The sequence below is a fragment of the Protopterus annectens genome, chromosome 14.part0, assembly GCF_019279795.1.
Source record: "Protopterus annectens isolate FY-2018-M chromosome 14.part0, PAN1.0, whole genome shotgun sequence".
In the NCBI taxonomy this organism is placed as follows: Eukaryota; Metazoa; Chordata; order Ceratodontiformes; family Protopteridae; genus Protopterus; species Protopterus annectens.
This window is the reverse complement of record NC_056748.1, coordinates 1101267629-1101285151: the sequence shown is the minus strand read 5'-3', so window position 1 is coordinate 1101285151 and position 17523 is coordinate 1101267629. Positions and strand designations below refer to the sequence as shown.

Genomic DNA, 17523 nt, shown 5'->3' with positions numbered 1-17523 from the left:
TCTGTGTGGTGTGTGTGTGCGCCCCTCTCTGTGTGGTGTGTGTGTGCGCCCCTCTCTGTGTGGTGTGTCTGTCGCATCCCTCTCTGTGTGTGTGTGTCTGTGCATCCCTCTCTGTGTGTGTGTGTCTGTGCATCCCTCTCTGTGTGTGTGTGTCTGTGCGCATCCCTCTCTGTGTGTGTGTGTCTGTGCGCATCCCTCTCTGTGTGTGTGTGTCTGTGCGCATCCCTCTCTGTGTGTGTGTGTCTGTGCATCCCTCTCTGTGTGTGTGTGTCTGTGCGCATCCCTCTCTGTGTGTGTGTGTCTGTGCGCATCCCTCTCTGTGTGTGTGTGTCTGTGCGCATCCCTCTCTGTGTGTGTGTGTCTGTGCGCATCCCTCTCTGTGTGTGTGTGTCTGTGCATCCCTCTCTGTGTGTGTGTGTCTGTGCGCATCCCTCTCTGTGTGTGTGTGTCTGTGCGCATCCCTCTCTGTGTGTGTGTGTGTCTGTGCGCATCCCTCTCTGTGTGTGTGTGTCTGTGCGCATCCCTCTCTGTGTGTGTGTCTGTGCGCATCCCTCTCTGTGTGTGTGTGTCTGTGCGCATCCCTCTCTGTGTGTGTGTGTGCGCATCCCTCTCTGTGTGTGTGTGTCTGTGCGCATCCCTCTCTGTGTGTGTGTGTCTGTGCGCATCCCTCTGTGTGTGTGTGTGTCTGTGCGCATCCCTCTCTGTGTGTGTGTGTCTGTGCGCATCCCTCTCTGTGTGTGTGTGTCTGTGCGCATCCCTCTCTGTGTGTGTGTGTGTCTGTGCATCCCTCTCTGTGTGTGTGTGTCTGTGCGCATCCCTCTCCTTGTGTGTGTGTGTCTGTGCGCATCCCTCTCTGTGTGTGTGTGTCTGTGCATCCCTCTCTGTGTGTGTGTGTCTGTGCATCCCTCTCTGTGTGTGTGTGTCTGTGCGCATCCCTCTCTGTGTGTGTGTGTCTGTGCGCATCCCTCTGTGTGTGTGTGTGTCTGTGCGCATCCCTCTGTGTGTGTGTGTGTGTGTGCGCGTCCCTCTCTGAGTGTGTGTGTGTGCATCCCTCTCTGTGTGTGTGTGTCTGTGCGCATCCCTCTCTGTGTGTGTGTGTCTGTGCGCATCCCTCTCTGTGTGTGTGTGTCTGTGCGCATCCCTCTCTGTGTGTGTGTGTCTGTGCGCATCCCTCTCTGTGTGTGTGTGTGTCTGTGCGCATCCCTCTCTGTGTGTGTGTGTGTCTGTGCGCATCCCTCTCTGTGTGTCTGTGTGTCTGTGTGTCTGTGTGTCTGTGTGTCTGTGTGTCTGTGTGTCTGTGTGTCTGTGTGTCTGTGTGTCTGTGTGTCTGTGCGTCTGTCGGTGTGCGTCTGTCGGTGTGCGTCTGTCGGTGTGTGTGTGTGTCTGTCGGTGTGTGTGTGTGTCTGTCGGTGTGTGTGTGTGTCTGTCGGTGTGTGTGTGTGTCTGTCGGTGTGTGTGTCTGTCGGTGTGTGTGTCTGTCGGTGTGTGTGTCTGTCGGTGTGTGTGTGTGTGTGTCTGTGTGTGTGTGTGTGTCGGTGTGTGTCTGTCGGTGTGTGTGTGTGTGTGTGTCGGGGTGTGTGTGTGTGTGTCGGGGTGTGTGTGTGTCTGTCTGTCGGTGTGTGTCTCTCTGTCGGTGCGTGTGCGTCTGTCGGTGCGTGTGTGTGTCTCTGTCGGTGCGTGTGTGTGTCTCTGTCGGTGCGTGTGTGTGTCTCTGTCGGTGCGTGTGTGTGGCTGCGTGCGTCTGTCGCTGCGTGTGCGTGCATCTGTCACTGCGTGTGCGTGCGTCGGTCGCTGCGTGTTGGGGGGCTAGATTAAGACCTTCAGGGGACTATCACAGCCTACCAAAGAAACAGCAGAAAAGTTGCAAAGGCCACAGATCACTCATGCTTGACAGGTCTACCACAGCTAGCTCTGCTTTGCTTCTGCCCCTGGATAGTGTCTACAGCATCTCTGCCTCCACTCGAGGAACAAACTGGTTCAAAGGCAGACTGGAAGGTAAGGAGGCAAAAATGGCCTAGAAAAATATATCCATTAGGAACAAGTTTCAATTACTCTTCAGTTTTAAGCATAATTAAGAAAGCAGTACATACAGAGATAGACAGGGGCAAGTCGGGCCAAACGAGACATGGCATCTGCAGCTTCCACTTGTCCCCAGTCTCTCAGCAAGATGTAAAATATATTGTTCTTTGATCCAGAACCAAGCGTTCCTTTATCCATACTGCCACACATCAGCTCACTGTTATGGATCACAACATCTGAAAGACAAAAAAAAAAAAGTATACATCTATTCCTCTACCAGAAAACTCTGGCTTCTTAAACAATCATGTTACTAATCAGCATTCTAATTTGTAGATGTATTTACCATATACTTACTAGTGATACCTCATTAATAGACGCTATAAACATCTTTGAGGTCCCCTTCCTTGCTTCCCTCACCCTTCCCATTACTCAAAAAAAAAATAAACACAATGGCGCTACAGTTGAAAATGTCATACTATTACCTCAAGGCATGAATAAGGTTCATTACTGTGCACAATTCTAGTTGACTAGTACACATTTCATAGACAAGGGACAGGAACACAGCACACTATCTTACTTGAACAGAAAGTAGAAACAAGCCTTCTTAAACCACAAATCTTGCATGATTCAGTTAATACACAAGTGTTAAATGCAACTCTAACTTACAGGAAAGCAATTCTATAAAATCTCCTCAGTTGACAAGATCTTGACAAAAGTAGCATGTTTGCTCACTGTATCTGATGACCTAGGAGGAAGTAGTAAGTGCAACAATTTCATGTTTGATATCCTCAGTTCAACATCACCATCAACTCCTTTTTCCCATTTTCTACATGGGGTTGGGGTGTTTCAACTGTCGCCATGTCTCTCAATTCAGTGCTACTCCCAACCTTCTTAGACAGTCATGCCTGACTGCTGCAGGTCTCTCTCACAATCTGTCTCTTTGTTGCATGCCCTCGTTTCCTCTTGCTTACAGTCTTGTCCCAAATCTTCCTCACCAAATTGCCTTCTGCTTTCATGCACATGTGCCTGAACCACCACTTTGATCTTCTCTACACTTGGCGCTACTGAGGCTTCTGCTCTTATGTCCTCATTTCTGTGCATCACAGTGTGCATCCTACCACCTGTCTCAGGCACTTCATCTCTATCACTTTTAGCTACCCCAACTGCTCTGCCTTCACTGTTATGGTTTTCTGTACTATTTAGTAGTACTGGCTGCACCACAGTCCTCAATTCAAACTTTTGGATTCTCTTTTTACTGCCAGTATTTAGGGGTGCATACATCTCCATGCCATGATGTCACACCATGTGAAAAAAGCACCCTTTATTCCAGCATCATTCACTTTGACCCCAATTCTCTGTCAACAAAACCTGTGAGGAAGCAAACAGAAATATGTTCAGTTATGCTAACCTGATGTTACACAGAGCTCTAGCGAAAATTGAAGGCATCCAGACAGAGTGAGATGCCATGAAGGTAATCACTCACTGCAGAAAGTTTCCTACATCAAAACTTGTATGGTGACTGCATTTGGGTTCGGTCTGAACTGGGAGGCCTTAGGCAGTGAGAAGACTACAGTGAAAATGTAAACCTTCAAAAAAGGCCTTCAGCCAGAGGAAGGCCAACAGTTAACAGGTCAAGAAACAGAGTCTTGAAGCAAAGACTTGCAGATCAAGTTCAGCTCCTGCAATCATACCACAAGCAATAATGCCCGATGAAGATCTGACCCGATAACTAAGCAGCCATGACACAGCATTCCAAAATGGAAACACTTGAAAGCAGTCAAACCACTGGCCAAGTGATCTCTGACAACATTTTCCAGTGAGAGTTAATATGCAACGGCAAAAGGCAATGACGTTAGTAATACACCTAGAAAATGTTTGCTCATTCATGCCCCCCAGAGCAAAGGAAGCAAACAGCAGGTTTCCTAGATTAAAACACTAACAGGTAAAACCTGAGCTGGCTGAGCACATACTAGGTATAAAGGTCTTTGAAAGCAGCACACTAAATTTACGACAGTTATACAAAAAAAAAAAAAACTTATAGAAGGGAATGAGGGCTGGACTCTGAAGGACAATGGATTCTTGTGGAATGGTCCCTACTGATTAGGGCTTGGACCTCCGAGATGCGGTGACTGCTACATGACAGCAACCATAAATCTCATCTTTCCAAAGATGAGCTTCAGACCTGCCAAACCAACCATTTATAATGATAATCAGGCTTGCCTGTCTCCTTTAAGTGCATGCCCAAAGGAGGAAAAGATTTAACCCCCTAGGACTTCCAAAATGGTTGCACACTGAGTAACGCTTAATTTCAACTACCCCAGTGTGAAAACAGAAACTTAGAAGACAGAACCAGTGAATTTGTCTTTTTGGGTACATTTCAGTTACTGGCTTTAAAAAGCACTGCCTTGGCACCAAAGGAGAAATTCAGAGAACCTGAAAAAAAATCGCTCACAAAAGATGAGGAGAAAACAATGGCTGAAAGAAACTTGCCGCAGTTCAAGCTCCAGCTTGTGTGTCAGACATGGTTTCCCAGTAATCTAGAGGAAAAAAATAAATCAAATGTGCTCAGAGCAGATTAAAATAAATGAAACACTGAAGGAGTATGTCAACTCAAATAACAAAAGGATGGAAAATGAAAGAAGCTGTTTAGCTATTCTGACGAACTGATAAAAATGCATAAAACTACTAGCTGAAGTGAAGAGAACTGGCAGAATAGGAGACTGCTCAAGAAGAATTTTTTTTTTTAAATGGTACAGGTAGAGGACAGACACGCATGGAAAACCTGAGATTTTTTGCTGTACCAGAGAAACTGGAAGGAATAGACTACATTAATTTTATGAAAGCACAAGTAAGCAACTGTACGCTTCTACAGCAGTATTTCTTTAAGGGCACATACTGGTGTTGTGTCTTTCGGCTTTTCCCGGTTAGGGGTCGCCACAGCAGAACTCCGGTCCACTAATGATTGGCAGTAGATTTTTTACATGCCGAGTTGCCAGCCCTGATGCACAACCTTCAACGAAGGTATGCCCATTCACGTATGTCTCCACACAGAAGACGCTTTAGCTGAGAATCGAACAGGACAACGTGTAACTGTGAGGTGACAACGCTATCGCAGCACCACCACCGCAGTTCCAAACCTGCTCATGAGAAAGCAGCCAAGACCTGTAACTGTAAAGTTATAATCACACCAGCAGAAAGAGTTGATCCCAACAAAGCTGTGGCAGAAAGGCAAAGTATTAAAAGCTGGATACAGTAGTGTGTGGAAAATGACTATTCACTGTACTCCAGGCAAAAGAAAAGCAAATTTATCCCAGCAATCAGTTAATGTCAAGAGGCAGGTGTGAAATTAAAGCTGCTGAATCCAGCTGTCTAAATAAATATTTTTCCTGGAGGAACAAAGTCATTTTTGATGCAAAAAGGATTTAGGAAGAAACAGTAAAGTTTATCTAACAAAAAGTAGCCATCAAACAAAAGGGAGCTCTGTTTTTCAGTCTACCAATAAAGCACATAGAAAAACATTTGCTAGTGAAATCTTTTCCAATGTTACAAATGAAAATGCTTGAGAAAGGAAAAAGCACAGGTGTTGACAAGAACCGTGAGTACCTTGGACTTGAACCAAAGTCTGGGGTTCAAAGATGGAGATGACAAGGATAAAGACCAGCAACACTGAAATTAATGTGAGATTAGAAAGCAACAATCAAATCTGTGAAATATCACTGTACAAGAAAACGTGGAAAGTCTGGACTTTTGCTGACTTTGTTAATCTTGTGATTTAAAGCATATGCCCCATTTCATGTCATTAATGTTTGAAGGAAAATAAGGGGAAGGGAAGAAATAAGAAGGAAAACATCAACTGTAAATAAAACAACTTTTGTTTTTAACAGCATTTGTACAAAACACTGATATAAACTGCATGTTATACAGTAAAGCATTTTCAGTTTTTGTGTATGATAAATAAAATAAACAAGTGCCTTTTTCTTTTTTAGTTTTTAGAAATGTAGGCATTACAATATAAAAAGAGAAGAAAGACTGGACAAAAGCATGTTTACGTTAATATGCTGTATTCTTAAGTTGCTGAGGTAGGGAAAGGGATGCAACAGTGCACAGATCATAATATACAGAAAGTTAATATTTTTCTTACTTTTGCTTACATAAATGTCTAGATCAAGGCCCTTGTAATCTAAAATATTTTAGTGAAAACAAGTACACAAGAGAACACTGAACGTAATGGGTGGGTTTCCTTTAGCAAATAAATGTTCAGTGTCAGCTGAAGGCTGCAGCTGTGGGCACCTGTACATTTTAAGTTGCAATGGAGACAAGCTGAATACAGCAGCAGGCAAAAAAGCCAGAGCACTTTTTCAAGACTAAAAATGAATGTTTTCTGAAAGCATACAAGCTGTTTTTCACATCTGAGGAATAAAAAAGACAAGAACAGAGCAATTAATGTAATTATTAGCACAAGTGATATCATAATGCAGTTCTATATCACGTTGCCAAAATGCAATTCCGGCGAACACCTATACATAGACACCTAATCAGCAAAGCGATTCACTGAATTTAATAAGGGCAAGGAAATACTTGCCCACAGCACAAAGTACCAACAGCTACGTGGAATCGAACCCACCTAATGGGCATGTTGCACCCCACCCCCCCCCAACTATATATACCAACTCTAAGATCACACTACAGTGGAGAAAAGGGCAAAGTTCTGTTGTTGGCCAACTAAGTCTTTGCCCTTATTAAATTCAGCGAATCTCTTTGCTGATTAGGTGTCGATGTATAGGTGTTCACAGGAATTGCACTTTGGTGACATAATATAACCTCATAATGCCCATGTGTGCAGCTGTCAATTTCGGACAACTGTTTCTATAAGGAGAGTTAAACTTAATTTGAAGATGTATATGGTTGTGCGTATTTCTTTAAGTTAATAGGCTCTGGTGGGGTGTTTGTTTTTCCCATCTGAAGGTTTTCATTAAAAAAGAAAGTGTTTTAAAATGTGAGATATGTCCAAAAGTAGATTACAAGAAATAACTGTATAAAAGATCGACCTGCCAAACATTAATGGTTGCATATAACAAATACTGGAAACAGACATTTAAAAAAGCTGCCATGTACAATAGGTGGAAATATCTTTTTACCACAATGGCTACACTATCAATATTATTTTGTAACATGAATGGTCTCACAGCTACAGACAAAAAGGAGAGAGTATTGAATTAGATTAAAAATGCAGAGTGTAAACAGCAATGCTATGAGAGAAGTCTGGAAAGAAGTGAGCATGTGAAAAGGAAAGGATTTCAGGATGGATATTCAGCAGAGTATCAAGCACAAAGGAAAAGGGGAATACTTATTAATTCCCAGAGGAGCTACAATAGTGGTAGAAAAGGGGAAAAAATAATGGCAGATTGTGGTAGTAACAGGCAGCTGGCAAGGGAGGAGGTTATGTTGGTATGTATTTACATTCCACTTAAAACTATTATAGAGCTTAAGAAAATTTTGGGAGAAATTATCAGCTTTCAGGAGGGAATATTGCTTATAGATAGGGACTAGAACTTGACTTGCAACAGTGAAAGTATTTAGTATATAGAAAGTTATAAAAAATATTTGGTATGGAAGATGTGAATTCAACAGAAGGAACTCAGTGTTTACATATTATTCCTCAAGGTACATTAACTGGGCTAGACTAGACAGGGTCCTGATTGAGGGATGAAAAGTCAGCAAGTAAAAGAGAGTAGTAGTGCGGAAACTGAACTCATCCTCAAGTCTTGGTGAGGACCTTCACGAGGTGGACCCTGTTTTCACAAAATCTCACCAAGCCGACACTGATATATAGACTATTTATACAGCATATATCATGGACAGAAGTAGGTCAAAAATGAAAAAAAGATAGCTGGGTACACAAGACCCAAGATAAAAAAAAAGTGCCCAATCCTTGTTGGCGCACTGCTGCCAAGACTGGAAAAAATGACAGTGTATAAGCCTCAAAATACAGAAACATTCCTACAGTGGGGCCAGGTCAGGCCCAAGGGGGAGGATGGACCCCTGTTGTAGATGGTAGTAGCAGTTCACAAAAGTCACGAAGGCCAAAGAAGAGCCATATAGATGATAGAGAGGACTACTGAGGATAAGAAAAGAAATTATGTATTGTTACTGTTATACAAAAAGCCCAGAATTTCCAGACACAAGATGTACAAAAAGAGTAAGTAAGAAATTAGAGGAAAGAAAAATACTTCTACAAGAAAATGTCAGAAGCTTCAAATAAAAATTTGTGGTCATTAATACAACAGATTTGCGAAAAACAGTATATAGATCAAGAAACTTTGATCTGTTTGGAAAAATAAGCATCTGAGGAAATACAAAAATATAAACATAACCTAGAGATTTTTCAAAAGTATAAAAATGAAATATGGACATGGGAAAGAGACATAGCGAGATTTGATATGGTGCAATACATATGCAAAGGTGAAAGCCAAATTAATCAACATAAATAAGGCAGCCCCAATGACATTCTAAGAATAATGCAGATAAAGGTATCCAGACATGGAAAATTTCACAATAAAAAAAATATCACAAAGAGGGAATGAAGAACAGAAGATTAGCAGAGGAGAAGCTAAAAATATAAGATGCATTTATGGTGTGCCTGCAAACTGAAAGGTTTGATGTAGAAGATGCAAGACCGGTTACAATACAGAATGATGGACCAAGCCCCCAAACTAAGGAGAAACAGGAAGATCAGGAGACATCTGAAGAAGAAATATGGACAAGGGAATGGAAAACAGATTTCATATGGTGTAACATCTATGCAAAGGAGAACGCAAAACTAATCAATACAAAAAAAGCAGCACCAAAGATATCTGAAGACAAATACAGGCAAAGCAAGCCAGACATGGAAAACCTTACAATACAAAAAATAAGACGACAAAGAGGAAAAGTAGAAAAAGAGATCAGTAATGGAGAAGTTAAATAGAAACTGAGGTTATGGAGTGCCTGCAAAGGAAAGGATTCACTGTAGAAAATGTAATTCAGAAAGCACCACAACAGGATAAAGCAATGGAAAAGTATAGTTGTGTACACTTACCATAAATGTAGATGTTCGAGTGTCTTCACTGTTGCAGTCATGACTGCAGGGTTCTCCCCTGCCGGCAGGCAGTCCTCGGTCGGCCAGAATCCCAAAGTCTGGGTCCGGCGTCGGCTGCTCAGCCATGCTCCCTGACGTCAGAGCGTCAGGAGTACAAAGCTGACAGCCGACGCCATGTTCTCCAGTTTTTCTTACCCCAGATGTCAGGAGTCCCAAAATGAGAAAGGTCCCATATCCTTTGCAAATACACCTCAGAAGAATGGTGAAAAACGGAACCACACAAAAGTAAAAATAAGAGGGGACAGGAGGGAGGGAAACCCAGACTGCAACAATGAAGACACTCGAACATCTACATTTATGGTAAGTGTACACAACTGTACTATGTTCATTGTGTTTCACTGTTGCAGTCATGACTGTAGGGTAGAATCCCAAAGCAGAATGAAAGGGAGGTGGTCATAAAGTAGAAGGAGCGGCTAAAAGGCCCTGCAAGACTGCAGAAGCAAAGCCTGCCCTAGACTTAGAGTAGAGAGGTAGATTGTAGTGCTTTGAAAAAGTATGCACTGAACTCCAAGTTGCAGCATCCAAAATGTCTTTGGTAGGAACTCCCCTGAGGAAGGCAGCTAAAGTGGCAGCAGCTCTGGTGGAATGAGTCTGTATACTCCCTGGGATTTGCTTTCCATGGTGTGAATAACAAAATCTGATTCCATGAGCAATCCATTTAGAAATGGTCTGTTTGGAAATGGCTTTACTTGGGAACTTGAAGCACAAGAAACAAACAATTGCTCTGATTTTCTGATGTCCTTGGTTCTGTCCAGGTAAAAACGTAATTGTCTGTGTACATCCAAGGAATGTAAGATCCTTTCCCCTTTATTTTGAGAAGTGGGGAAAAAAGTTGGCAAGTGGATAGTTTGATTTAAAGCCACTTTGGAAACCACCTTAGGCATGAAGGTAGGATTAGTCCTCAAAGACACCCTGTCTTGATGAAAAATAATATAAGGTTCCACAGCCATAAGAGCTTGCAACTCTGAAACTCTCCTGGCAGAGGTCAGAGCTAACAGGATGGCTGTTTTCCAAGATAAAAACTTGATGTCAGAAGAGGCAGCAGGCTCAAAAGGAGGTAAGGTGAGCTTTTCCAAAACATAGTTGAGATCCCAAGCAGGAATGGGAGGAGATCTAGGAGGTCTTAAGTTCTTAGCTCCTCTGAGAAACTGTCTCATGAGCTGGTGGGAAAAGATTGGAGGGTCTGTATTATAATGAGCGGAAATAGCAGAGGCATGTATCTTAATGGAAGAGAAAGAGAGACCCTTATGTAAGAGATCTGTCAGGTAAAGTAAAATCAAAGGAATGTTAGGAAGAAGAGGATCAGAATCCTGAACCTGCATCCAGGAACAAAATCTTTTCCATATTCCTGCATAAGATTTTCTAGTGCTAGGACGTATGGCTTCTAAAATGACATCCATAACCTGCTTGGGTAGGAGAGAAGGAATCAAACACCCTGGATTAACCAGGCCGCCAGGCTGAGAGTTCTGACATGGGAGTGTATAACCTGACCCTGATGTTGGGACAGAAGGTTCGGAGTCTGTGGTAAAACCCAAGGGGGCTCCAGACATAGGTTTTTCAGAGTAGGGTACCAAAACTGTCGAGGCCAATTTGGGGCCAGCAAGATTATCATCTTGGGCTTGTCCTGTTTGATCTTTAATAATACCCATGGAAGAAGAGGAAGAGGCGGAAAGGCATATCCCGAGAGGTTACTCCAACTGAATGTGCATCCACTTTCCAAGCTTGTTCGTGGAAAGTCCTGGTGCAAAAATTCTGTAGTTGATGATTGAGATGGGATGCAAAGAGGTCTATGTGAGGACATCAAGAAAAATAAAAGAGCACAGCGTTGCGAGTCCGCAATCTTTGTTTAATGTTAAAAAATAATAAAACAAACAGGTTTTCCTTTGATCTGTGAATATAAAGGATTATACTGCACTACACATGCTTGCTGAAAATTGGGCACAGACTGCAATATTGTCTCTGTAGATTTTTGTTGAATGTTGTCCCCACCAGTGCCCAATAAAGGTACATAAATATTACCCCCCATTTATCTAGAACATCCATAAGTATAGGCTCAATGAAGTCACTTGGGTACCCTCTTTCTAGAAACATGTCCCTCAAATTTCCAAATTCTGCTATAACATCATCTCTCACAGTTGTCATCCTAGCAATTCTTATGGCTTGGCCCTTTATAATACCTTTTCTTCTGGTAAATAGGATGATGGCTAGTGTAATGCAAGTAATTATTACAAAATGTGTTTTTACGGTAGATTTTGGAGATGAAACCGTTGTGATCTTTAATAATCTTAGTATCTAAAAAATTAATTTCATGTTCATCAAACTGATGTGTAAACTTCAGATAATCTGTAGTTAGATTTAAATACTGAACAAATTCTATTATTTTTTCTTTACTTCCTTTCCATAAAATAAAAATATCATCCAAAATTCTGCCGTAGTAAGTGACATTAGTGGAAAACAACTCATTTTGGAAAACATAGTTGTGTTCCCAGCCCAACAGGACTAGGTTCGCATATAGGGGGGGGCGCAAGCTGCGCCCATAGCCACTCCCTTAAGCTGCTGAAAATGTTCACCTTCAAAAAATATTTAATTGTTTTCCAGTATAATACTCATTAGCTCACATATAAGCAAATTTTCATCGGTGGTCAAAGATGAATAATTGAAAAGCACCTCCTCAAATAGACACAAGCCTTCTGTTTTCGGAATACAGGAAAAAAGTTCCTGTACATCTATAGTGAGAAAAGAGGTATCCACTGACCATAAGTCTTTACTAATCTGTTCTAAAAAAATTCCATGAATCCTTTAGTAAATGAGGGAATTTATTCATAACGTGCTTTAGTTTCTTATCCACATAAACTGCTATATTATGGGTTTTGGAACCCGCAGCTGCTACAATAGGTTCTAAATGGTGGTTTCTTTAGACTTTTATGCACCTTAGGTATTCCAAAAATCACTGGAATTTTTGGATATTTGTTAAGCAGAAAATCATAGTCGTCACTGGAAATTCTCTTGTCCATTAAATATTCATAAAGATAACGGTCTATTCTGCTATATGAAATATGCATCTCATTTTTGGAACACAAAGAGTAGTTGTCTGTTATGAATAATATACTTTGCATGTCATTGATGTAATCTTCTGACCTATATAAAACAACTCCACCACCCTTGTCTGGAGTCATAATTCTTATACCCTTGTCATCCTTTAAATAGTTTAATAAACTTTTCTCATTATAAGTTAAATTGTTGAATAGTCTTCTTTTCTCTCCCCAAACTTTATATAAGTCGTCTTTTACTAACTTTTCATAAGCAGCAACCAGAGGATGCAAAGGAGGGTTAAAGGTGCTACTTCTCTTAAGAGTATCTTTTGACACAGCAATGGGGGACTTCCCTGAAAACAAAATGCTCAAATTCAATTTTCTTAAATATAACTGCAAATCAACCATTACTCCAGCTATGTCAGGTATTTTAGTTGGAACAGATTTAAAGCCCTTCGAAAACAAGGAAAAAAGATCTATTGTAATGGGAATATCAGAATAATTATATATATTAAAGCCATTGAAACTGAATTGGATATTATCTAGACATTTTATTTCAGTTCCAGGACCTTTCACTTGACATATTCCTAATTTTACTGCATTGTCCTGTTGTAAGTTTTGTACATACCCTGTCTGCGATTTGCTATTCTCTTTGAGCGTCTGGGAAGCGGAAAATCCTGAAAATCAACAGAATATTCAGGGTCTAGTTCCCCACTGCCCATTTCAAAATTGCAGTTATTATTGGGTGCTGCCCTGTTATTCCCAACACTTTTAGCATTTCCATATTCTCCTTCCTGAAAAACTAGATTTTCAGTAGGATATACTTTATGGGCTTGATACTGTTTGACATCCCTATCTAACTTTTTGGTTTTTTTCTTAAAGATATCATCACATTTTTGGTCTACCCTACTAATAACTTTATAATACAATTTTTCATACTGCTCAAACAGCAAATCAGTGACAATTTTTTCATTTAGTGCATTTACTTCATCACATAACCTAGTTTCCATTGCCTCATAAAAGGAAACAGTGTTATCTAATAGTTCCAAACCCCATTTATTGAACATGTCAGTATATATCTTGACAATATCAGCATCATAATATATTCCATAAGGAAATTTAAAAACTCTTAGTCCCTGTGGAACTATTTCTCTTTTGATACATTCATTTAAATAACACACTTCCATTTGGCACATTTTTAGTTTAAACAATTTCCTCTCAAAGATATAAACCATGTCTCTTAATGATTCAAAGTTGTATTGTCCAGTTTTCCTGTTAACAGATACTCCATTACTCCTTTGTGGACTTGCACCAGAAAAAACAAAATGCTTATGAAGTAGGTTACCAAAATGTTCATCATTTTTATAAGTTACAGCTTCTTTACAGTTGCATGACCCACAGTTTCTGTTAGAATTCGAAAATTCCTTTCTTCCAGTAACCTTGCTACTGGTGCACAAGTTGTTACCATTTAAAAACTTGCTATTTGTATTAGTATGAACAGTACCTTTAGGCAAACCTTCCTTGCGACAGGTTTTATTCATGTTAGGGAAGTCCACTGATGCAGGTTCAATGTCTCCTTCAAACTGCACCACACAATTACTTTAATGCCCATTACTACAACCAACAGGCTCCTGTACATCACTTAGTTCAATAAAACTGTTAGCGTTGCAAGGAGAACGCCTTCTCTCACCGCCATTATAAATTTGCGCTGCCGTGATGACGTCATCCGTTTTCTTAAAGCGGCAGGAGGAATTAGAACCATCAAAACGAAAAGCATTACCAGCAACAGCTCCATCACCCTTTTTAGAGCCATCCAAAGCAATATTACAGTCAAAATCTTTTTTACTAGGCTGTGTGAAAAGTTCTATAAGCCTAGTAAGCTCTCCCTTCAGTTCAGCCACATCCTTCTTCAAGGATATGATATCAGTCTGGCCTGAATCCACAATGGGAGAGAGACTAAACGATTCTGGGGACTCCATAGCAACCAGCACCAACAAGACCAGACAATATGAAAAAAAATGGTGCTATTAAGTGCTCACACCAAACCAAGAAAAATAAAAGAGCACAGCGTTGCGAGTCCACAATCTTTGTTTAATGTTAAAAAATAATAAAACAAACAGGTTTTCCTTTGATCTGTGAATATAAAGGATTATACTGCACTACACATGCTTGCTGAAAATTGGGCACAGACTGCAATATTGTCTCTGTAGGTTTTTGTTGAATGTTGTCCCCACCAGTACCCAATAAAGGTACATAAATATTACCCCCCATTTATCTAGAACATCCATAAGTATAGGCTCAATGAAGTCACTTGGGTACCCTCTTTCTAGAAACATGTCCCTCAAATTTCCAAATTCTGCTATAACATCATCTCTCTCAGTTGTCATCCTAGCAATTCTTATGGCTTGGCCCTTTATAATACTTTTCTTCTGGTAAATAGGGTGATGGCTAGTGCAATGCAAGTAATTATTACAAAATGTGTTTTTACGGTAGATTTTGGAGATGAAACCGTTGAGATCTTTAATAATCTTAGTATCTAAAAAATTAATTTCATGTTCATCAAACTGATGTGTAAACTTCAGATAATCTGTAGTTAGATTTAAATACTGAACAAATTCTATTATTTTTTATTATGTTATTATAATACTTATAATTACTTATTAAAGACTTATGGTCAGTGGATACCTCTTTTCTCACTACAGATGTACAGGAACTTTTTTCCTGTATTCCGAAAACAGAAGGCTTGTGTCTATTTGAGGAGGTGCTTTTCAATTATTCATCTTTGACCACCGATGAAAATTTGCTTATATGTGAGCTAATGAGTATTATACTGGAAAACAATTACATATTTTTTTGAAGGTGAACATTTTCAGCAGCTTAAGGGAGTGGCTATGGGCGCAGCTTGCGCCCCCCCTATATGCGAACCTAGTCCTGTTGGGCTGGGAACACAACTATGTTTTCCAAAATGAGTTGTTTTCCACTAATGTCACTTACTACGGCAGAAATGTGGATGATATTTTTATTTTATGGAAAGGAAGTAAAGAAAAAATAATAGAATTTGTTCAGTATTTAAATCTAACTACAGATTATCTGAAGTTTACACATCAGTTTGATGAACATGAAATTAATTTTTTAGATACTAAGATTATTAAAGATCACAACGGTTTCATCTCCAAAATCTACCGTAAAAACACATTTTGTAATAATTACTTGCATTACACTAGCCATCACCCTATTTACCAGAAGAAAAGTATTATAAAGGGCCAAGCCATAAGAATTGCTAGGATGACAACTGTGAGAGATGATGTTATAGCAGAATTTGGAAATTTGAGGGACATGTTTCTAGAAAGAGGGTACCCAAGTGACTTCATTGAGCCTATACTTATGGATGTTCTGGATAAATGGGGTAATATTTATGTACCTTTATTGGGCACTGGTGGGGGCAACATTCAACAAAAACCTACAGAGACAATATTGCAGTCTGTGCCCAATTTTCAGCAAGCATGTGTAGTGCAGTATAATCCTTTATATTCACAGATCAAAGGAAAACCTGTTTGTTTTATTATTTTTTAACATTAAACAAAGATTGCGGACTCGCAACGCTGTGCTCTTTTATTTTTCTTGGTTTGGTGTGAGCACTTATAGCACCATTTTTTTCATACTATGAGGACATCCCCAGACTGCTGTTATCATCCTGAATATTTTGGTGTCCAGCATCCACTCGTGTGGATCCGAAAGGTTTCTGCTCAGGCTGTCTGCCAGGAAGTTTTGCTTCCCTGGTAGAAACTGAGCTTGAAGGTCCAGATTGCAAGCTAGAGCTGTGTTCCATAGATCCATGGCTAGTCTGCAAATGGGGTAGGAATGAGATCCCCCTTGCTTGTTTATGTACCACATAACTGTGGTGTTGTCTGTCCGTATCAGTAGTTGTCCTGGTTGTAGAAGATTCCTGAAGGCCATTAGAACTTTCTGAACGGCTAACATTTCCTTTAAATTGATATGCAGGTGCTTCTGATCCTTTGTCCAAAGGCCCTGCAGACAGTTGCCCTGAAAATGGGCTCCCCATGCATAATCCGAGGCGTCCGTGGTTAGAATCTGAGTGGCAGGAGGCAAACAGAAGGGTTTTCCTTTGTTTAGAGTACATGCCTTGGACCACCAAAGGAATTCCTTTTGAAGACAAGGAAGGACGGAGATCAGTATGTCTAAACCGTGGCAATGCTGAGACCATACACTTTTTAGGTACGACTGTATTTTCCTCATGTGTAGTCTTGCATATGGTACGAGAAGGATGCAGGAGGCCATGTAACCCAAAGCCTGCAGGAATCTCCTTGCAGATAGCTGAGTTAAAGTTGCCAAGGTTTTGAAAGTTGAAGCCAGCTGAAACTGTTTTTCTTATGTCAGAAATGCCATCTGGGTTGTTGTGTTTAAAGAAGCGCCCAGAAAAATTATCTGTTGTGAGGGTGTCAAATTTGACTTTTTTATGTTTACAGTGAATCCCAGGAACTTGAGGAGATCCTGGACAAACAGTAGATGCTGGAGTAAGACCTCATTGCTGTCTCTGCCTGAATAAGACAGTCGTCCAGATAAGGGTAAATTTGAATTCCCTTGAGTCTGCAGTAAGCTACTACTGGAGCCAGGCATTTGGTGAAGACCCTGGGTGCAGTAGACAATCCAAAGGGCAGCGCAGAGAATTGAAAGTGCCTCGATCTGGCCTTGAACCTGAGGTATTTTCTGCGTTCCTGCCTGATGGGAATGTGTAAATATGCCTCCTTTAAATCCAAAGTTACTATCCATGCATTTTTGGACAGCATTGGAAGTAGCTGCTGTAGAGTAAGCATCTTGAATTTTGGAATCTCTAGAAAGGTGTTCAAGACTGACAGATCCAGAATGGGTCTCCATGAATTTTGCTTCCTGGGGACTAGAAAGAGCCTTGAGTAAAAACCTCGTCCCATCTCTGAAAGTGGAACTAGTTCTATGGCTTTCATAGCCAAAAGGGCTTCCACCTGGTTTAAGGCCTCTGTCCATTGATGTTTTGGAAGATCTGGCCATCCGCTTGGCCTTGGTAGGGTATGAAAATGGAATTTGTAAACTCTTGAAACCACATCCAGAACCCACTTGTCTTGGGTTATACGAGTCCAATTTCGGTGAAAAGTTTTCCTCCGAGAGGGGCTTCCAGGCAAGAAGTTCCTGCAGTCCAACAGAGGGAGTCATTGAGTTTGTTTCCTATGAGTTTGCGACCTGTCCTGTCCTCTCCTCCCCTAGTGGTGGAAGCAGTCCACTGTCTTGGTCTATAAGAGGCTTGTGTTTGAGGCCTTCCTCGGGAGCATCTGTATCTAC

At 40.8% G+C, this 17523-nt stretch overlaps 1 protein-coding gene across 1 annotated transcript in view; it reads right to left on the bottom strand.

The window, feature by feature from the left end:
• The window catches only part of POLR3A (RNA polymerase III subunit A), a 1593947-nt gene that overhangs the window by 594213 nt on the left and 982211 nt on the right, over nt 1–17523 (bottom strand). Inside the window, exon 15 of the mRNA XM_044055661.1 lies at nt 2091–2255. Within this exon, the coding sequence (XP_043911596.1) occupies nt 2091–2255 (165 nt within the window). The remainder of the gene's footprint in view (nt 1–2090; nt 2256–17523) is intronic.